At 37.1% G+C, this 24,189-nt stretch overlaps 1 protein-coding gene across 1 annotated transcript; it reads left to right on the top strand.

Annotated features, from left to right (window-relative positions):
* Positions 1-958: 958 nt before the first annotated feature.
* LOC134674746 (alpha-tocopherol transfer protein-like) lies at positions 959-24,113 on the top strand. The gene is made up of 5 exons (XM_063532873.1): positions 959-1,224; positions 16,911-17,070; positions 19,491-19,671; positions 21,034-21,225; positions 23,145-24,113. Exons 1-5 carry the CDS (start codon positions 1,077-1,079, stop codon positions 23,382-23,384), a joined length of 921 nt encoding a protein of 306 aa, XP_063388943.1. The 5' UTR covers positions 959-1,076; the 3' UTR covers positions 23,385-24,113.
* The last annotated feature ends 76 nt before the right edge of the window (positions 24,114-24,189 follow it).

Genomic DNA, 24,189 nt, shown 5'->3' with positions numbered 1-24,189 from the left:
AATGCAAATGAACTCACACACGTCTGCGGTGTCATCGTGGAAAATGGCCGTAATCGCTTATTTTCTGACTTGATCGGCATTGCAGTGACGCGGCCGACGTCAACGCAGATGTAAGGGCTCGTTTACGACGGAGAACGTAGCTCCCGCGGGCAATGAATGTGACTATGTTAATTATAATATAAATATCAGACAATTTTGCACAGATCGACCTAGTCTCACAGTAAGGCTTGCAAGTGTTCAGGTAATAGACGACGATATATATAATATATGGTTCTATATAAATACATCATCATCATCATCATCATCATCTCAGCCATAAGACGTCCACTGCTGAACATAGGCCTCCCCTTGGACCTCCATACGTGCCGGTTGGAAGCGACCCGCATCCAGCGTCTTCCGGCGACCTTAAGAAGGTATATAAATACATATATACATAGAAAACATCAATAACTCAGGAACAATTTATTTACCGACGTTTCAACACAGGTTTCACAAGTCGTGGTCGCGGCTAACTGATGTCCCAGCAAAATGTCAAAACAGATATTTGTGCAAATACTTACCCGACGAAAACTGCATGAAAAAGTTTGGGGTAAGTAGGTACATAATGTTAATGATTGACATGATTGTCCATGCACATGCAACACACAGTATTCACGCACACATTCGAAGATAGATCCCTTGGCTTTAACTTCTGTAATTTCTGTATCACTGGTTCCCAAGTTGGCGATAAGTTAAATCCATTCTATTAAACATTCTGTGGTGTTTCTGATGTATGTATGATTTTATTTAAAAAAAAAACTATTTCGTGGCTTATTATATGACTTATGTTAATTTGTGTTAAGTATTGTTTTCTTCTTTACTTTGCCTCGAATAAACGCTCTCTATTCTACTATAGTGTGTCTCCGCCCTAACCGTCCTTACATTTTCTAATCGACGCTTGTTTATATAAGGCACTGGCCGCGCGCAAGACACTCGCAGTTTTGTCCTTACTCAGCCAGAGCTTGCAATTTACTCGTTCAATTCAAATTGAGAACAATTTTTTTTTTTATCGTGAACTTTGAATGTAGTGTAGTGCCATGGCTTTGCTGCAAGGACCTTCGCTGAAACAGCTGGAGATGATTAAGCAGGAGTTGGGGGAGGGCGAAGGGGACCTCGAGAGAGGGGTGCGGGACCTCCGGAGCATGTGTGCTGCTTCGCCACATCTGCCACGGCCTGAGAGCATAGGTATTTATATACAATATATTTGGAATGTAGGTAATACTGAACGAGGAAAATACAGAATCTCTAGGCCCTCTTTACTTCTGACCTAGATATAAAGTCCTTCATTCATTCATTATTTTCATATTTACTAACAACGTAAAATAAAAATAGAAGAAAATTCTTATGAAATATTGTTTTTAGGCAATTGCGATACATATATTTATATTTAAATCCAGAACGTAATATTTATTATTTAAAATGATGAACGTGTACGTGTTCACAACTTCACATTGCTCTAAATAATTGATATTCGTATACTTTTGCGAGTTTACAAATATGTAAATATATAAAAGGTCACCTGCTTCATTCTTAATAGTAGAGATAGGGAGAGGATTTGCAAATCCTAGGAATCTATTTTTTCATATTTAATATTATAAATGTTTGAGTTAAGATTGTATACCATATCTGACCAATTATCGGTTCTTGAAAATCCTAGTTTCAAAGGTCAGGTACCTACTCGTAAAGGGACACTGATGGAATGTTGGTTTCTATATTATCTACTATATAGGGTAATTGCGTCAGTTTTCCGTCCGGTGTCAGTTTCCGTCCACTTGACGGATTGGTAAATAACACATTTGATTTATAATTTGCTACTTGCGAAATATATTTTTTATGTGGATAGATAAATTGTTTAGATATTAAGGATGCAATAAGTCCAAATTTGTGCAGCAATGAAGGTTTATACTCAAATTTCGTCAAGTGGACGGAAACTGACACCGGACGAAAACTAGCACAATGACCCTACCTACTGGCTGACTAAAACATGTACGGATAATATGACCCTCGTTTTATCCTTTAGCATGTAGATAATTGTGGTTTAATACCGCTCCTAGCTGTAACTATGACGGTTAGACTCAATTTACTTCGTTTTAAATACACTTAATAAATACTTATTTAGATTATTTCGATTTTAATATAGGTTGAGTTTAGTAGTAATAGTTTGCTAACCTACTCAATTACTTTTTATTATATATCACATATATTCTTTGGTTTAAATGTAAGGTAGGTAATCTATATTTTATTGATTGCCACACCTACTGGCATGGGTAGGTACTTAATCTTATTACCTAAGTAATTTCTGATACTTAAATATTTTTGTCTTATGAGGGGAGCGCGCATACACTTGCATCGAAATGTTTGCATCATATAAATTCGCATACGTATATATAACAACAAAAATAAGCAATAAAAAAAATTAGAAAAAAAATAGGCTCTCCAAAGGGCCTATACGTGTTGGATCTAACGCTACGTCTTACGTAGGCGAACAACGCGCGAACGCGGCGCGGCGCGGCGCGGCGAAATCAATCCTTTGATGCCCATAGAAGTGTCCTACGTAAGCGATCTCGTTGCGAACGCGGTGCGGCGCGATTTGCACGCGAATGTCAGGCGGCGCGGCGCGGCGCGGCGCGGCGGCGGCCGCTTTCGCCGCGCCGCGCCGCGCCGCGTTCGCGCGTTGTTCGCCTACGTAAGACGTAGCGTAAGTATAACCCCACGCAAGCCTATCAAAAGACCGGGATTTATAGGCCCGTGAAACCCAAAATGGAGGTACAAATAATAATATTAGGCACCTAATTATTAAAACTTTTACTAAGTAAATAAAGATCGATTAGGAAAATATACACGAGAAGTGTACTTTTATATTTAAAACATTTTTAGAATAGGACCGGTTATTGTGAAGCGCTATGTAAATGTAACAATATGTAAACAAATCCACATTTTACGCTTAATGATACTTAGTAATGATTGTTTATATTACATTTATGCTAATATTATATTATAATAAATTGTAGTCGCGGCATTGAAGGTTGACGGACAAAACTCGTACAATACAATGTTACACATATACAAACATGCGGAATCAGCGACTTCCGCGGCACAATAACCTCATTTTCGTATGCATGTACCTAATTATTTAGTTTAATTAGGTACGTTTTATTTAGATCGGAGATAGGTATATAAATAGAATTACAGAAAAGCTTTTATTTATGATGGCTCTTTATCGGTGATTACTTAAAAACGGCGTCTGTAACCAATTTTATACAAAACTATCAACTATAAATTAAAAAATTATAGCGATCCGCCCCTGCTTCGCAAGGGTTACACAAAACTTTAAAAATTATATTAAGTATAGTTCGTTTTTTTAGCATTAGAAAGAACTTGCAAGAAGGTAAGCGATCTTGACATGTCTTTTAATTTAAAAACGCTTTTTAAAAACCAAAAACTATTAAGTACTTATGAAAGCAGAAGAATACAAATGATCGTATTAGATTCATAATTGTTACATACCTATTTGCCGTAACTTATTTTTAATTAAAAGACACATCAAGATTGTTTACCTTTTTTCTAATGCTAAAAAATCGAGGTATAGGTACCTATAAACCTTCATCAATCAAATAATCACTATTAATACGTGAAAACCGCATGAAAATCGTTCAGTAGTTTTTCAGTTTATCGCGAACATACACACACACAAAGAGACAGACGCGGCGGGGGACTTTGTTTTATATAATGTGTAGTGATAATTTTTGCTCTAGAAAGAGCCTGGGAAATGGGGATTCAAGTAGTAATTATTTTGTTAATTATAAAGCTATCAAATTATGTTAGCTCAAAATTAGACATAATTTCTAGTCATTAGATCATCTGCGAGATATTAAATACAGATAAATGAGACACGTACGTGCGGCTATTTATACAACTAATGCGAAAATATCTATACCTACTTAATGCACTTTTACACAATTTCCTACCAACCAACTACCAATATGTACAGGGGCCTCGGCTCCAAAAGGCACTATGTACTATAAAATCTAGCACAAAATACACGTGCGAAAAGGTAATTCGCAACTCGTTTCGATTCTTTACGCTCCCTTCGGTCGTGTTTTAATTTTTCGCCACTCGTTGCGAATTTCCTACTTTTCGCACTTGTATCATAAATGTACTATAATATTTTAGTACATTCTAATTCTACCAATTATAGTTTGTACCCTAGATTGTTGATTTCATTTCTTTAGGTTCTTCTACCTATTGTAGTAGGTAATCATAATTAAGCCCTTTCCAGAATCGAATATTACGTTTTAATTGTATTAAATTAAATTATTTTACAATTATCCGACTTACATTACATCGTCATGCAAACATTATCATAGTATCGTAAATCAATGTAACGTAGTTCATATAAGTGGGAGACATAATATTTTATTCATGCAATATGTACTTGGCTGTCTATTTATAAATATACCTAGTCTAGCCATAAATTCTGTCAACTCCGTTAACTGTACAGAACAACTATCAATTAATAGTTATTGACTTATAATATAATAACTCGGCATTAAGTCCGGCATTTGTACCTTCATGTATTGTGCAATAAGGATTAAATAAATAAATAAATATATATAATTATATTATAATATTAATTAGAGAATCTAATTACAAACAAAAACTTCCTTAATGATAACTCGATATCTCGCTAAATTGGCGTTTGCGTCCACACCACCTGATTTAATCGGACAATTTAATCAGATTGGCGAAAATTGTTCCCGTTTTGGACAGGCCTTAAAAAACTAATGTAGACCCGACATCTTCTAAGACATACCTATGTTTTTTTTTAGAGAATTTTGACTTGCCTAGAGCCCATAAGTTGCCTCAAGCCTCAATTTTAAACTTGGTAAATTAATCCATAGAATTAGTTCGGAAAGAGAAGCGTTGTGGAATGTATTTGGGCCCCATACATTCCACGCTCTTCTCTTTCCCTCCTTTCCATTTCTCAAGTTCTGGTCTCGGTATGAGCTTTTGAAATGTACAATATTTTATCCTGGAAGGAGGAACATATTCAGACAGTCTTGCGCAAAGGTTAAACTAAGAAATAAAGTGTCTTACATGGTAATATCTTGTTACACTCTGGCAGGTGTTTTAACTAAAATGGAGCACTTTTTTTTAAATGTTAAACTTAACTTTAAGATTATAATATCTAGGCTAGGGAATAGGGATAAATCACTCTATACTTCGTTTTTTTAGCATTAGAAATTAGGTGTGTCTTTTAATTGAAAAACACATTTTAAAAATAAGTTACGGCAAATATATAACAATTATGAATCTAATACGATCATTTATATTCTTCTGCTTTCATAAGTAATAGTTTTATATTTTTATAAAGCGTTTTTCAATAAAAAGACTTGTCAAGATCGCTTACCTTCTTGCAAGTTCTTTCTAATGCTAAAAAAACGAACTATAGTGACAGAATTTATGGCAAGACTATAGACGCAAGTACTCAAGAGCAATTTGAATGACACTTACTCTTTGCACCTGCAACTATTATGAATAGGTTTATACATATATGGTTATACTTAAACTTTAGACTTTCATATCTGCCTACCTGGTTACGTGTAAAAGAGTATTTCATTTTGAAACCCCTTACTGCTTCGTATGCGGTAAAGGGTTAAGATAAAAATCAATTCTCAGCCGCGAAGAGCCACAAAAAATCTAAACCTTAAAATTTCCACTATACAATGATCCACCTTTAGTGCAAAAAATATTAATCTTGTTTAGTTTCCCGCTCTTTGACGTCAGACAGATTTTATATTCTAATTATAGCCACATGTAGGTTCTACCAAAAAAGACAACAACATCAGTGGCGGGTTTAATTATATGTAATATCAGAATAAAACATAACCGCCGTGTAATCCGTGTATTCCCAATGCTTGCGCAGGCTTAGTCCAGTTGAACTCTCGGGCGAACCGGTGTAACGTGACCTCACGACACGTAACTATTAATATGTATAATTGGAAAGCCCGTTCTTGGTTCACTTGAGCTCTTGGACTCACTCGTTCTCAGTATGTGATTGGAATGATACCTAATGGCCGTATTTTTTCATAATCTCGATGAATGAGCGTGTTTAGTTGTTTACAAGCGAGCGCAATAACAGCATACGCGGAAAATTTTCGCTCGCAATTTATATCTGCAAGTATAATTATAATTAATTAACGTTTTTTGTTTTTGTTGTGTTAAAATGTTCATGATTTATATGAAAGATGGATGAATGGTTAAGGATTAGGGATGTCCGTATGCAATTGAAATATTATATGTACAATTTAACCGGTCCTTCACATACATGTATACGTACGTTACATAAATTAGGTACTTACCTCAATAGTAGTATCTACCTTGCATACGTTACTAAAATATTGTGAAACATTCAACACTTGGTCCCATGTTCATCACATAGACCGAAGAATATATTTACCTCTACGTACCTAGGTTGCGCTCACTGGAATTTATTGATTATACTTAATGATTATGTTAGAAATGTTCCACAATATTGAGGTGTAGTCTAAATTAATATAAAAATCGCGTATCTCACAGAAAACATTAAATAACGTTATCCAAACAACAAACATGCTCTTTTTGATAAACAATAACAAGCGCACAATAATAATTATAACGTGAGAGCAAAACCGGAGTTGAAGGTCGAAAAAGCACGTAGATAAACAAAGCACCAAAAACCAAAACTTAGAAGATTCCAAATCCTTTGTTCTGGTGTATTAGCAGTCGGAAATGGTCTTTATGAATATAGATGACATCTCGCCGATAGGAAACGCATAAGGCGTGCAATAACTACTTCCGCATGGCCAACAGCTACCGTTTCGAGCCACCAACGTAGGTCACTGCGAACTTGTATGCTCATAGGACTTATTAGCATCACGGTAGAAACTCAACAAACTGGACGAAATTTAGCTTAAAACTTAAAGGGATTAAACATTATTAGTGTATACGGCCGTTGCGCTCTTTTAGTGTTTAATATATCGACTTCCGTGCAGCCTTCTCTTTACTTAATGACGCTATGCAATTCGAACAGCTTTTGGAAATTGGCAAGGTTCCGCCCACGTGGGTCATCTGTTCTGTATTTGGGGTTTTGTTGTAATAGGTAAAGTTAATTATGTACATTTAGTTTTATATTCATTATTCATTACTGGAAGGCCATCATGGTTTCATGGATGGAATTATGTATGACCAATGCCGTTAACACCACTCCGCTGCACCAAAAATGTTATAAAATGTACGATGTCTGGTGATAAGGCTCTACGAAGCAGAAATTAGCCGAGTCTCTTTCCAAAGGCTAATTCCGATATGCAATAGGTATTTATCGCCGGGTAGTGTACCTAAGTGTGTCGATCAGTGGAGGGGTGGGTTAGGTTTAAAATCCAGATCTGACTAATAGAGATTTGCCCGTATCTAAAAATTACCGCACAATTTTGATTCAGATTAGGTAAATATTATTGTGGAAGCACAACATACATACATTTATTGTAGAAGCGCGTGCACTAAATGTTTTGTTTTTATTGCTTTTTACCTTAGAGAATGTGAAGGTAAACTTGTGGCCCAGATCAACCGAGCCCTACTTATATTCACATAATGATAACTTAGTATAATTTGACACTAAAACCTTTTTCAACCATGAGTAATGGAAGATCCCGCTTGATAACGTGTTCTTGTGGCGATGCGCTTCGTTGAAGATGTAAATAACCCGAATGACGCAAATCAGTTTTATTTTTTCATTTTAAACCCTGTTTGTGTTGTGGAACTTTCCTTTATGGATTCCTAAAGATAACTTGGCCTAAAAAGAAGGATATTGATATTTTCGGAGTGCGTTGAACTCTTTAATACCGCTCGCCTATACGGGCACCGACACTCGTGCAACCGGTCCCGAAGTAGCTCAATGCTGCAACTGTATTCGTTCATGGCTGCAAAGCTGCTATTACGATACTAAGCAGAAAACTAAGAAGAAAGTTCTCTACATTTGACCGATTAAATATGCCCCATATAATAGGTATTTGAAATGACTGATGAAATGAAAGTAAAGGAAATCTGGAATAAAAATTCGCTGACATCTAAGATTCAGATGACCAAGAGCTGATAGCAGCCTAGGAGCAAGGATTAGCCTGGTCCTGTTCAGTGATTGTATGACGAAGAATATCTATATTCTGTGTCTATAGACAAGACGAGGAGCATGTTACCACATTTACATATTTGTTAGAAACCGTCATGACCCTAGGCTCCCCCTCGCGCTAAATAAATACAACAACACATTGCAGAAACAAAAAATTGTCACCATGTTGTTTAGAAGCAAGTACTATCTATATGTAGGCATAGTGTGCTTATTAAATTAACCACATAATTGTAGTAATTTGTAGTAGATCGCAAAAACCGATAATTATTTTTATATTTCTTAGTTTTTATCTTACTTACGTTCTGATTTGTGAAGGTCAAGAAATATTTAAGGTTCCGCTTAATTAATCACATATCCGTCGTCTGACCGCGATTAGCATAATATAGAGTTCCTGATGATGTCAAGAAAGAGGTGCGGAACTATATACATATTTATGTTCTTACACGATATGGGACGGTCGGTAAAGGTTACTTAAGTATCTAAAATCTTAAAAAAAACAACGGGTTGCACTCCGGGAGTACCGACAGAAGTGAACACTCAATGACTAGTCCAAAATGTTTGTAGCACTATGTATAATTGACCCATCCTCCTTTCTATTGAAAAACTTTAGTTCCGAAATTGCTGGCCAGTGAGCTTAAATTTGTAGCGTTAATTGTTTAAAATTCGAATAGAAATTGTAAAGTTACCTTGCAGACCTCACATCTAAATATATTTGGTCATGACATTTTGAGTTTTATTCACCAGTTACTAGAGTCCACTTTTATTAGCGATTTCATCAATATGTAGCTTTATTGAATTATATTTGAGTGATATAAAGTTTGAATGTAACTGTGAGATCCTCGTGTTTCAGCCCGTAGATTAGAACATTGAGCTTTATTGCTTAATATGTATAAAAGTCCAGTTTTAAATAATTGACCTGATTATGATACGTTATTATGACTAAAGTTCTTTGGTGAATAACATTGTCCGTGACACATGACGTCAGCGTTACGTTACGCGTTACGCTGTATCGAGTTTATCATTTGTTCCCCACCTCAAAAAGTGCTCAGCGCCGCTAAAGAAGTTTTCACTTCAAAATTTGGCTATTTAAAAACTTAATTCCTAAAATATATGGATATGTATTTTGGCTTGTTATGCAGCTAACCAACTGTTAAATATTTACATTGGTACATTTGCACTTCTTAAAAAGAAACTATCATTACCTATATACCTATACATCCAAATAACGACTTGCGGCGCGATTCGGGAAATGAAATAGAGATGCACTAGATAAGATATAGTAAAGATATGTGACGTTCCACGGCAGAAGGTACCATTGCCCCGACTGATTATTGGAGCGGCGTTAATAAATAAGCGTAAGTGCCAGCCGCCATAAGGTACCTTTTTTCGTGGAACGTCACATATCTTTACTATTTCATATCTAGTGAATGTCTAACGGCGCGATATCTTAAAGTTCGAATCGCGCCGTTGGTAATAGTTACTTATAGGTAGGTATATACCTACATATGTATCAATAATTAAAAATCCAGGGCTCCCAACTCTCCCAAGGATGAATCCTTGTACCTAAGCATGTTGGGTCGGTCGGCAAATTTGACGAGAATTCAGAATTGCAGACAAGAGGACAGTTTTTTTGGGTAGATTAAATTTAAAGGTCGGAGGTATTTTTTCAATAATTATAATCCCCGAACAGGGGAACTCCCCGACTCTCCAGTTCACTAAATATTTGAAGCTAGATGTCGTGATATGTTAGTCACTTGTCACCTTGTAGATTTAACTCTGTAAATACTTAGAGCGCCGGGCCTACCGGCATCGATAATATCAGCAGTCTTATTAAAATTATTAAATGCGATTACTTATAGCGACTATCTATTGAGTTCGCTAGAACCGCGACAGTCTTATTCGAAGGGATCGCTCGCGCGCAGTATGTTCCTCGTCTATATTAAGTACCTATATTTTATGAATCAAGCTATACATTAAGGAAAAGTTTAACGGTCTTAACCGACCAAAGCTTCTCGATCACTATCAGATAAAAAAAAACCGGGCAAGTGCGAGTCGGACTCGCGCACGAAGGGTTCCGTACCATAATGCAAAAAAAAACATAAAAAAAGCAAAAATAAAAACGGTCACCCATCCAAGTACTGACCACTCCCGACGTTGCTTAACTTTGGTCAAAAATCACGTTTGTTGTATGGGAGCCCCACTTAAGTCTTTATTTTATTCTGTTTTTAGTATTTGTTGTTATAGCGGCAACAGAAATACATCATCTGTGAAAATTTCAACTGTCTAGCTATCACGGTTCGTGAGATACAGCCTGATGACAGACAGACGGACGGACGGACGGACGGACGGACAGCGAAGTCTTAGTAATAGGGTCCCGTTTTACCCTTTGGGTAAGGAACCCTAAAAATTACCCGGAAATAATCATGTGCGTCGGTGATTACGGAGTATTTGGGATCATTGCTCTATTTAAAATTAATAGGCATAAAAACCTCTATCTATCTTGTAACGAGTTTACGAACGTCAAGTCTCATTTTTAATGCGTCAATAAATAGATAGTCAAAAATAGACTCATTTGCATAATATTCATAGATAATTGTATTTATAGCCATGGAGGTTGTTTACTGAATTAGATATGGCTATAATGAAATCAGTGACGTCAGTTGCTGTGACTCAGTGGCATTTTGAACATTAAGATCATAGAATATTAAATTTATTTGTCTGTTTTAGGTTTGTTTACCTTTGTAGATAAAGAATTGGAAGTAACAGTTACTAAAGTTTATTTATTTATTTATTTTATGTATTGAGAAACAAACGGTAAAGTTTATTAAGTACTTAATAAGACCATGATTAGACAAGATATTTCTACTCTCATCTATTATTTGATTGAGATCAAAACTTATTGATGTTGGATAATACATATACATACATAATTATAACTTGTATGTATACCTGCATTGATAAATTGCACATGCCACTATCTGCCTATTCTATACTTATTATGTCCATCACGAATAGAAGATTGTAAAAGTATGGTTTTTCGCAGAAGTGTGAATTATCAATCTTATTCTAAGTTTACTGAAAGTAGGTAGGTATGTCGAGAAATTTGCCGAGATCATAATAAAATATTCTTAAGTAATTATTAAAGAGCATCATAATTTAATAATCATGGATCCAGGCATTCCTAACTTCTCCCCTCGTAAGAAGCGACATCTCGTGACCTTCTAAATTTGCACAAAGAAGAATTATATATTCTACACAAAGAGTGTTTCATGAATCATCGTAATTCCGAGCACTCCTCGCAACATCACACCGATGTCACATTCTGTAAGTTTACGCGCGCCCGCGGTAATCTCGTTCACGTAATCTTGCATAACGGCGCTGCGTACTAATGATGACACCACATTGTGCGTTCAAGGAATACTAAGTCAAGTGCCTGACTACATAGAAATTAGACGCATCGCCTAATTAGCGCTGTTAAACTCGAATAATTTTAGGTAAGCTTAGGTAGGTAGGCGTTATGAAATAATATTATTACCGTAATAGCATGGTATGCCGATAAGTTGCGAAAAGTTTACATGAAAAGAAAAGTTTTAGTTTTAAGTTTGTTTATGTTATTGTCCATTTATTGTAAACTACGTGCATGTGAGGTGTGCAATAAAGAGTATTGTATTGTTTAAAATATTTATGGAGTATCAGAAAGCATCCCATTCCTCTTGACATGCTTCGCAGTAACTAAATAAAATAAGCAAGCACTTCAAGGCATATAAATAGGTAAAAGTAAGGTCAATTGCCTTCGGGTTTAGCTTTACAGCGGAAGGAACAACAAACAGCGTACATCTATTTTCTTTGATTTGTAAAAAAAACAAGTAACACGTGTACTCGTAAAACATGAAATAAATACTTAACTAAGTACAAAGGACATGAAGTATGAAGGATGACTCTAGCATCAAGCGCAGTTCATAGAGACACTTACCCAACAGGCTTTAGGTACATTGCATCGCTCTACCGGTTCTCAGTAATGCCGACGATAGCCATTCCATTTTCCAGACTATTCTACAGGTTGCTTTTAGCTTTATTGCGGGAAAACAGCACCGATTATCGAGATAAGCATTTTTATGACGTCTTTATAAATAGCTCAGCATTACATAGTTACTGTTGTACCTACTTACTTAATTTAATCATTGTTTTCAAGCTGCATTCTTGCGGGGAACTTCTTTGTTCTCGTGGAACTCAACATGTAATTCGAGAACAATCTAATTAACGACCTTCTGGGTTTCACTACGATTGTCCTCGGGATTGTAATGCGCATTCCTCAAGGTATGTTGGCCCAGGGGTTGTTTTTGGTTGACCTAGTTAGAAAAGCAAAAAAATAAAAGGATAACTCCCTACATCCCATCCCATAGATTGGTGGCTTTATGTATCTAATGGTTATTCAAATCTTTATGGGACTTATACACCGGTAGATAAACAATCTTTAAAAATAATAACCTATTACGCTAAATATTTATATCACACCTATCGTATATTTGAACAAGGCAAATGGCAAGGGAATATCTTAAGAATCTAGTGGCGGACAAAACTTACCTAGATATAGTAGGTATATAAATATACTGTTTGTTTACCTTACGATTAAAACCGGATTGCAGTCGCCTTTATTGGTGGCTGGGGTCATCAGCGGACTCATAATTAAGTAGGTACTCCTCATCATAAACATAAGATGTTTGGTAATAAAAAATAATAATACATATGACTACCGTCTTGTAAGATGCAGAAGGCGCTTTTATAATTATATAATATTTGTTTGAGGTCAAACAAAACAAAACTATAACAAATTATGAACTGTATAATACTAAACTAAATATGTACAACTAAAAAAAATACGGTCTTCGTGGCATATATGCTTCCTACGGTTCCTAGCGCAGTACCTACCTACCTATACCTACATACTGTCATTGTGATTTGAACATCTATTTGTCCTGAGGTTTGAAAATGCTTCTAAATCACAACAGCGCTCATCTTTTTTCCGTGTTCTAAATGTAGATCAAAAACTATTAAACAAAAATTACATGATACGCTATACATTATTAGTTAAGGTAATTCTAATTTTGTGAACTAACTAGGTAACTCCCCTCATTGTTTATCTATTCATTGCCTGACTTAACACGTGGATTTATTAATAGGTAAATAAGTATGTATAATAAAATAACCTTGTCGTAAAATCTGGTAAGTATAATGTTGTTCAATAAGCGTATTAAACGATTTGACTCCAAGTACGTGTTCACAACTATTACGACTATTAATAATCATCTAATATAATAATCTAATCTAGACTAGGAAGGTCTTTAAATTACAATGTTATCTTATCTCTTTTGAGTCCCATGGTTTTAGTAAAAATAAATATAAGTATTACCAGGCGTGGCTAGGGTTACCAGATGACAGGAATTTTCCTGACATGTCAGGAATTTTGGCCTTTTGTCAGGAATGGGGACGGAACACGAAAATGTCAGGAATTTTTTGAATTGATAGATTTTTTTATAAAGTACCTTTTTATTTACTTAAATTAGTACAAATAATAAATTTAAACAAATTTAAATTAATAAAACGAGGCTATCGGCTTAATCGGGTGGCCATCGCTAACGGTTAGACTAGCCCTCCCCACCGTCGTCGTCAAAAATATGAGTATGTCAGGAAAAATATTCGGAAATCAGGAATTTTGTCAGGAAATTCTAAATGTGTATCTGGTAACCCTAGGCGTGGCTCACTCCGCGATTTCGTCGCTTTGCTACAGGTAGCTAAAAGTACATCCGTTCGACCCCAATTTTGGGGTTTGCCACAAGCCGCGCGTGGCGCTGTCGCCACCTATACTGCAAAACGTAATTCAAGACCAAAAAAAGTGAGACAATGTTGCCATTGCAATAATTTGTTTCTAAAATTGTAAATTCCTTTTGATAAATAATCACGCTAAGATAATTTATTCATTAGTAATTTTACTCCTACTATTTAAAAAAGTCCTTTTATTTATTTATTTGTACATATACTTGGTCAAGCAGATCTTGTCAGTAGAAAAAGGCGACAAATTCGAAAAATGTAGGCGCAAAGGGACAGCGTCCCATAGAAAATTTGAATTTCGCGCCTTTTTCTACTGACAAGATTTGCTTGACCGTCTATAAATACAAGACGCGCTAGTAAAAAAGTGGCAACATTTCTTACTTTTTTTGGTCTTGAATTACGTTTTGCAGTTATAGTGGCCATATCTGTGCTGATCGTGATAGACGCGTTTTGTTAGAGAGTGAGTCTTCTGTACCTAATACTATTATTTATTCTGTGTTATGACGCCGGTCGTCCTTTTCATTGTACTGTAAATATAAATAAACCAAATAAACAAATACCCCCATGGCTCTAGAACAAATTAGGTTAAGTATGAGGTTCTATAAGTATACAATTTACATAACAGCACTATAGGATTTACATATAGTCATTTAATTGTCCAATTCGTTATCGTTGACACTGATACACTAATTAACAAGCGTGAGGAATTAATTGTCCCAACTCAAAAAACCTCATAGTTAAGTAAATAGAGGTACACGCGGATAGCACAAATTACCTACCCCTCCCTCTCATTACTGAAAATTTTAGAATACGCTTAAATATGTATAAATTAATCTTTACAATAATTGTACGGGCTACCCTAATCCTGAACTTCAGGACAACCTTGCTTAGACCTAAAGTAAGGTTTGGTGATTACTGTAATTAGTAAACATTATTTACCATCAGCTTTGGCACCATTTTGCTCAGAATATTAAATGGCTTCATCTAATTTGTAATTCACTCGCAATGAGAACTGACCGGACTGATGTCCTCCATCAACATCATTGTTCAGTTGAGCCTTGCACAACATGAGGGGGTAATCCTACGGTATGACAGGTATATAATTAATGGTACCTTAGATAAGGACAAGTACCTACTACTTATAGATACTAGTTAATATGTAACTTGCTCATTCTATGTGTTATTCGGAGTGAGTGTTAAAAAACAAATTGTTAAGTTGTGGTTTGTTGACATAAGAGACTGCGCGGAAAGAAAAGAGTCATGGAATGTATGGGGCCTAATACACGAACGAATCCACGACTCGAATCTTCTCTTTCCGAATAGAGTACCATAATTTATTTGTGCTTACTTCGGTCTTATTTTTGCCTATAGGTAGACTTTCTTAGTACCTCTACCTCCACCACTTTACCAACACTTCAAAACTTAGTACTCAAGTAAATATTTAAAGTGAAAGTACCGACTTATTTAGTAATAATTTCCTTTGTTTAAAATTTGTAATTACTTGGTTGCCAATTGTAAATAGTTGTGGTATCTAATCTAACTTCGAAATCGCTGCAAGCGAGAAGTGGCTTGCGACATTAGGTACAGAAATAATTGGCCCTTATTGTGTGCCCGGGACACTTTTGCCAATTTGATTTTAAATGACCTTTTCTAGTACGCGTACTATTGTCAAGGTTGTTGTTTGGAAAACTAAGTATTTATAGGTTGCTCAATTGGTTATTTTCAATATAAATACATTTATAAAAGAGTGCAAGTACACGACAGTCAGGGACAATTCAAATTTTAAAATTAAGTAATACAATCACGTGCTCACATTATATACAAATAAACTTTGTACCTCTAATAAAACCGTGTTATTAGCTGTGATATAATTAAGTTAAACAGGCATAATATAACCTACATACTCCCATTCATCGCCAAAGCAAATTATTCTAATTAATATAATGGCAACATTCTTCTGTTAGCTTGGTTAGCACGCGACCGCGTTTAATTTACTACCTACATCAACCATGTCATTTAAATACAATCGAAGACTAGACTGCTCTATATTTAAATCCTCCCTTACGCAATAGAATAGGTGTGTTTTTATCAACTTGAAGATCATTGTCACGCAGAAGCCGTGTCATTTTTGCTTTGAAATAGCCGTTTGAGGAAAAATCTGTTAAATGGGACTCGTTATAACTTTTTATAGAGATAAAACAAAGAAACCAGTGGTTATATTTATATCAGATGAGGCAATTTGCGTAAGTAAAAAATAAATGTTTTGCATGTTTTTTGCAAACAACAATATCAAATATCAGGCTACACTGCTTTAAATAAAAACTGTAAACCGTCACTATACAGATATACAATACCTACTTTAGATAAAATTGACCAAATAAATGTAAATTATAGTTTCGCACCGTCAGTCGTTTTCATGACGTTTATTTCTCTTCAGATTGACTCATACTCGGCCAAATTTTATTGTTTTGTTAACATAATATACCAACGTTACTGATATAAAAAAATACTTCTACTTTTTCCTAATCAGAACACGATACCGAGTATGTTCTTCTTCCACTAAGTTCGTCTTTTGTACAAGTTGTACAACTGATGAAAGATGAAACCTACACGCTAAATTACTCTTAGCAAAGACCATTAACCAATAGGTTAGTCCATGCCAAGTCCATGCCCTTAGGTACAACTTGGCAAAAAAGAGTAGAAATTAAAAAGTGGCAACACTGTAGTGTCGTCCAGTTTTCATATATGTATTGTTTAGAAAGCGACGACACTACAGTGTTGCCACTTTTTAATTTCTACTCTTTTTTGCCAAGCCGTAACTGAAGACATCCGGTCTTTTATGATTAGACACATGTAAAATGGTAAATGTATCTTCCAGACACAAGTTTCCTGGAGCTGTTCGTGCGCGGCTGCCGCATGGATATGGAGCGCGCGCGCACCAAGTTCGAGGCGTTCTGCGCCGCCAGGGGGCGCCACAGAGACCTGTACCAGCAGCGCTCACTCAACGACCCGCCGCTTAACGACATCTGCAACTTTATGTAAGTATTTACTACAGTGAAACCTGGTTAATTGGCACCTGGATAAATGGAAAACCTCAATAATTGCAACCAAAAGTCCGGTCCCGGTCCCTTGAGACCAAAAGGCCTCTATAATTGAAAATTTGGAACCTCTATACGTAGGCAACTCTGAAAGTTCTTAGAAAAGGCTACTTAGAGATCATATAACAAAAAGAGGCATATTATTTATGAAAATATAACTCTTTATACTTTTTTTGAGGTATATGCAATTTGGTCGTTATCTGTGTTTCAGGATTGATGGCAATTTGGAAATTGTACGTCGAGCGTTATTCCAATTTCGACCTAAGAATTTTTTCGTATTACTATTTATAACGATTTTCATTGTGGGCTCAGCCAACAACAGAGTTACAGAGGCTTCAGTTATAGTTTCATAATGAAGCCTAGTTCTTGTACGTCTGTTTATTTTTTAAATTACACATTTAATCGCTTTTGTAGTTATTCAACGGATGATCATAGAGAAGCATGTCATTCAAGAGTGACGTCAAAAGTTTACATCGCAAAGCTGTGCGGTTAATAAAAAATACTGGCAAAAAATTGTATATCAGTAGTTTTTGATATCCCTCAGTATTCATATGACACTGTTAAAAAAATCTTGCTTAAATTATTTTATGTCAAAAAAGCTTGAATCCCGATGGGTACCTCATGAATTTCATACAAAACCTCCTCGCACCTAAAATCGCCGTACAAAAAAGGCATTGGAAGAATGAGCTGTGTGCGCTTCAGGGTAATCCTATCCTAATGAAAATTTGTACGCGTGGTCAGAAAGAGATAAAGCACGCATTAAAATAAAGAGTAACGTCCTAATTACTTCAGCTTTTTCTATTCTAAACACTTTCAGTTTGCCCCTCGTAATTGCAATTTAGATTTTAGCGCTTTTCGTAATTTTGCCTCTGTAATTGACCACATCGCAACTAAGACCTCTTTAATTGACACTGTGCTAAAAAAATCCGTTATTTTTGCTCTTATTTTTACCTCCATTATTGAAACGAGTCTTACTTATTACCTCTGTAATTGAAATAATGTATGTAGTTGTAGACAGCAGAAACAATATTTTAATCGCAATGATCATTTTATTTATATCTTCATCCCGAATTCAATTTATTTATTGGGTATCTATCACAGCCTGTAGTAGGTGAAATACTTTTGATTAAATCAAAAACAAAGTATGCTTTTTACATTCTAATAAAACTTTCTTTTACAATTCAAGGGATTTTTTTTAACCCAAATGATTAATAAGAAAATAAAGTAGTAATTAATGTAGTGTAAAATTACCCACAAGTATAGACATAAGCAATATATAGACCAAAAACCCAGAACGTAAGCGTGTAAATCTACTTTCACAGGTTATTTGCACCTCCATAAAATAAATTTGTCAGAACGCAACCTCTATTAATGAGAACCTCTATAATTGACACGATTTTTTGAACCTCGTTAATTGACACGACCTGCTTAAATGAAAAACCTGGATAATTGACAAAAAACCGGGCAAGTGCGAGTCGGACTCGCGCACGAAGGGTTCCGTTCCATAATGCAAAAAAAAACAAAATAAAAAGGAAAAAAAACGGTCACCCATCCAAGTACTGACCACTCCCGACGTTGCTTAACTTTGGTCAAAAATCACGTTTGTTATATGGGAGCCCCATTTAAATCTTTATTTTATTCTGTTTTTAGTATTTGTTGTTATAGCGGCAACAGAAATACATCATCTGTGAAAATTTCAACTGTCTAGCTATCACGGTTCGTGAAATACAGCCTGGTGACAGACGGACGGACGGACGGACGGACAGCGAAGTCTTAGTAATAGGGTCCCGTTTTACCCTTTGGGTACGGAACCCTAAAAATGGCCGGTCCCTTGAGATTGCAACTATCCAGGTTCCACTGTATATAATTTACCTTTACCTTACAGTTAAGTAGAGTATGAAGACTAGTCAAAACAGCCACGACCACTCTGACAGGAGTGCACGACTGAGAATAATGACAAATCCTTTTAACCATACCGTCCATACCTACTATTATTGTAAGCCATCTTGCACACTGGGATTTTATAATTGAAAATACGTCAAGTCAATGGACTGATCTTTTTACAAGGGTTTTCGTGGCTTCTGCCGTTGATGCAAAAGATTGACCAGTAATATTATGATCATTGTCAAGAGGGCGCTGTTATTCTCATGTATAAAATGACAGTTCAGTAGGTATAGTATGGAAAAAATTGTTCCATTGAAATTCCGCAACATGGCGCGTGATCATACTCGTATATACCTGGTCAGGCTTTACGAGTATATTCTGTAGCATCTCATTGAATATAGTTATTGTTTTTTTTCTCAAAAACATGATATAAATAGGTATACTGCTTATCTATTCTAACCCTCATATTCTTTCAGGGACATAGTGCCGATGCCAAAGCTGACAGACGACGGGCTCCGAGTGACCATATTCCGCATCAGGCCGCAGTACCCGGAGAGCAGCGCAGACATAGCGGCGACTGTTCGTGCTGTCCTGCTCGTGGCCGACGCGCGCATGCGCGATGAGAAGGCCATCACCGGCGACGCATTCGTGTGGGATGTAAGTATAAAAGTCAAAGGGCTCCCCAGGCGCCACATCCTCAAAAAGATGACTGACCGCCCCACAGCGGTCGGGCGCGAAACCACGCAGCTGTCACAGCCGCAAAGGGGCAGCCTCTCATACCCTACCTACTTCAAAAAGGAGGGTCACACGATCCTTCTAGGACAGGAGTTTCCAATTTTTTTTACCTGAGGGCCATATTGCGCCTCAGAATTTATCGCGCGGGCCACCGTCGGGGTTTATCTAGTTGCTGCTCTGTTAGGGCTGAACCCCCGGAGACTGGCTCCCGCGGGCCGGACACTTTGGGTGTCGGCGGGCCGGATTAGAAAGCGTCGCGGGCTGGGGTTTCGAGACCCCTGCTCTAGGACAGTGATACTTCAACCTGAGCCGCGCATGCGGCTTTTTAAGTTGGCCCGCCAGGTGATCCTGGTATAGATTACATACCTTACCATCCGAGCGTCAACTTTAAGCAAATTCATCTTGCGGCCCGGGGCTACAAGGCAAAACCGTTTTTGTGGCCCTCATAATAAAGATTGCTCTAGGAGCAGGCGATTGAAGTTCCGCTTTATGTTATTTCCTATTTCCATTAGCTTCGTGATCTAGTTTTAACAAGGTCGCTGTTCCAATTAGCCTTACTAAACCCAATATGGGGCAAAATCTAATATAAACCGTTGGTGTGCATGCCCATAGTTGCCGGGCCGGAAACTTTATTATATCAGCAATCAGCAACTTATTTGCTCAGTAGACCTAGCGCATGATTGGCGCGACAGTATCTCGCGGCGACATAAATTACCAGTCTTTTTTAGGGTTCCGTACCCAAAGGGTAAAACGGGACCCTATTACTAAGACTTCGCTGTCCGTCCGTCCGTCTGTCTGTCACCAGGCTGTATCTCACGAACCGTGATAGCTAGACAGTTGAAATTTTCTCAGATGATGTGTTTCTGTTGCCGCTATAACAACAAATACTAAAAACAGAATAAAATAAAGATTTAAGTGGGGCTCCCATACAGCAAACGTGATTTTTGACCAAAGTTAAGCAACGTCGGGCGTGGTCAGTACTTGGATGGGTGACCGTTTTCTTTTTGCATTTTTTTCCGTTTTTTTTTTTTGCTTTATGGTACGGAACCCTTCGTGCGCGAGTCCGACTCGCACTTGGCCGGTTTTTTTATGTTTACAAAAGAGGAACGAGTAGTCTTTCTCGCCGCGAGATACTGTCGCGCCAATCATGTGCTAGCCCGGCTGTATGTCACTTTTTGATATACGCATTAGGTCACTCTTTTGTAAAAAAAAATTACTTATACTTTGTTCAATATTGTTGACACTCTTGACAGGTCTCTTATTTTACTACGAACACCCTTGCAGTTGTCATCGGTTCGCGCGTCTCTGGTGGCGCGCGTGGCGGCGGCGGCGGGCACGGTGCGGCGCGGCATCCACCTCGCGCACGCCGCGTACCCGCAGCGCCTCAAACGCATCCACGTGGTCGGCGCGCCCACCTTCATCGCCTCCTCCTTGCAGCTCATGCGGTCCTGTATGAACGAGAAAGTCAAACGGCGGGTTAGTATCTATCGGTTGTATTCAATTGAAGGGATGTTTATAAAAACAACATAACTGACTACACTGGTTGACACCTGAAACGATTAACAATGTTCTTAAAAAAAGTGTCAACCGCTCTAAGCAGTTATGTTGTTTTTGTAAACATCCCTTCAATTATTTGTCCTGTGCCCTCAACGCACTCGCAGGGTATTCGCTGCGTTCAAAACGCGTATAAGTTTTCGACGTTCGGCATTCATTTAAAGCATACCCTCCTGAAAGAAGGTAAAAGAGAAAGTTGAAAAATGCAGAGCAGTAGGCATGCCGAAAGATTTCAGAATCTCCTGAGCCACTGGGTACCTGTTGCATGGGCCTTGCTCCTTAGTCCTTTGATAGCCTATTTTGAAAGGCCAAGCGTTAGATATTGGTTGTCGGTATTCTACAGGTTGCACTTCGGGGAGTGTGCCCAAGAGCTACACGAGCTTATTCCACCGTCCCCATTCTACCATCGGACTTTTAGACGCACGGCCGGTTTCCATCCTTACTTGGTAGATATTCCACCAATTCGCACAAAGCGCTTTGCTTCTACTTTCCTTATGCGCACTGCCAAGGAATGGAATTCCTTGCCGGCTTCTATATTTCCGTGGTCTTATAACCCGGCAACCTTCAAATCAAGAGTGAACAGGCACCTTCTGGGCGAGCTCGCTCCATCGTAGGCCACGTCTACGCCTCGGCTAGTCTGTGGCCATGAGTAAGCCCATTCATAATAAAAAAAAAAATAAAAAAAATGGTCAGGTTTTCTTGCTTTTTTTCTTGCTTGCTTTGTCCTTAATGCAGTTGGTAAACGAATAACACCAACATTCCTTTGGTATTTAAATTATACCCCCGGCGGAAATAGTAGAGCTGTAATAACTTTGTAAATACCTGTCACCCTAACTACTTAGAGTTGGCAATCATCATTCTAGCCTTCTAGCAATAGCGACATTTAACTTTAAGAGTGCCAATTACGTGCCTACATATACATATGTAGGTACTTGTAAACTAAAATTCCTCATATGTCGTAAAAATATGTAGGTTTTAAAACATGTAGGTGCAAGTACATGTGGTAAAGGATGCCATTGTATTCCATAATAACAATATAATCATTCACATCCGATTTTAATCGCAATATGAGACATTGCGGCCTGTTTTCACATTGCCAGTTCATATATTTGCCACTAATAAGCAAGTAGGTAGTAAATGTATGGGCATACATTATTTTTTTTATTATAAAGACGGACATTTGAGCATGAGAAGTTAAAACCATATTATTTCTTTATACAAGTATACCTAAATAAAAATTTAAAAATACCCTTAATGTCTATATCCTCTTCACGTCACACCGTCAGTATTTATATTAGTAGGTAATATTATGTTTCAGTGGAGTAACATCAAGTCATAAGAAAACCGTTTATATATTACAGTCAACTGCGCAAGTTCCTGAGTCATTGTCACTCAGCGAGCCTCTCATTGTCTTCAGTAAGATTAAGAGGAAATGAGTTGCACTGACCTTTATCGCGTTGTTAGCGGCTGTTGACGATTGTATTGTTAAAACAATTAAGACTATCAATTACGTGTTCATGCCTTGTATTTGCGTCAAAAATAACTGCTATATTAGAGGGACGTCGTGAGACATGAGTTCAAATCATATGCCTGAATTGCCTTTGGATCCAAGAAAAAACTTTGCAAACCATGGCGTTAAATATTTTACATAGGTAGGTATACAAAATCCAACTAACCACGCTATAAGTTTTCATACCAATCTAGTACTACGGTCAAGTATGTCGTTCAATCGTATTGGGATATCTTAACCACTGTTACTACCCAGTGGATACAAACTTGGGCGGGATGTACCTATATATTATACTGTAACGAAATTCAAAGAATTAAAATTTCTGTTACAGTTCTATTTGCACTCCAAAGTGGACGAGTTGCTCGAGCAAATCCCCGCGCGAGTGTTGCCAGCCGAGTGGGGCGGCGAAGAGGGCTCCATAGACACGCTCGCCCGGAAGTGGCGGCACCGCATCGACGAGAGCCGCGACTACCTGCGCACCCTCAACGAATTCTCCTCCTCCAACGTCAAGTCGGCAGACAGCGACATCTATGGCGCGGTTGGAGCATTCAGAAAACTTGACATCGATTAGTCTATGGTTGATAGAACTTTATAAAATGCCGCGAAAAACTTTTGTGTGAGTGGTTGCAGAAAGCTTGCGATGTAGCTCGTGATGGGGATACGGGGGGGTTATGTTTTACGTTTAATTTAAATATTGTCACTGTAACTAACACACCAAAGAATGAAGATGAATGTCATTCCAAGTGACTTGTATTCAACAGTTTCGTGTTAAAGGTGTTTTGGATCAATTGTCATTTACTACTTTATTGTGTTACATACATGTATAGCGTAGAGCCAGAATCTCGACAGATTGCGGGTATTCTTCGCGTTATTTAGAGATTATAATTTTGTATAAATACGTTGTAAACAAAATGTGTCGGGTATCTTGGGCGCTTGGTGTACGCAAAAGTAGGACAAACGAATGGAAAGATAAAACTTTCAAGTTTTATGTTCAAATTACCGTTTGTTTAGTAATTATAATGTTAAGAAAGAAATTAGGTAAGGTATTACTTTATGTTTCCCTATAATTTAAGAACCCAAAATGCAAAACGTAATTCAAGACCAAAAAAGTAAGACAATGTTGCCACTGCAATAATTTGATTGTAAAATAGTAAATTCCTTCTGATAAATAATCACGCTAAGATAATTTATAGTAATTTTACTTTCTTTGGTCTTGAATTACGTTTTGCATTATAGTAGAAGTCTAAGCAGAATTATTATAGTATTATAAAAATAATAAAAAATATTCACTACGGTGTTATTTGTTTTTTTTTTGAAGCAGCTAGCGTTTGTTTACTACTTTAAAATTGTGAGTAATGGCAGTAGGGAGACACTCC

This window comes from Cydia fagiglandana, chromosome 20 (assembly GCF_963556715.1).
Source record: "Cydia fagiglandana chromosome 20, ilCydFagi1.1, whole genome shotgun sequence".
In the NCBI taxonomy this organism is placed as follows: domain Eukaryota; kingdom Metazoa; phylum Arthropoda; class Insecta; order Lepidoptera; family Tortricidae; genus Cydia; species Cydia fagiglandana.
The sequence above is the reverse complement of the archived record's forward strand: the minus strand, read 5'-3'. Positions and strand labels throughout refer to the sequence as shown.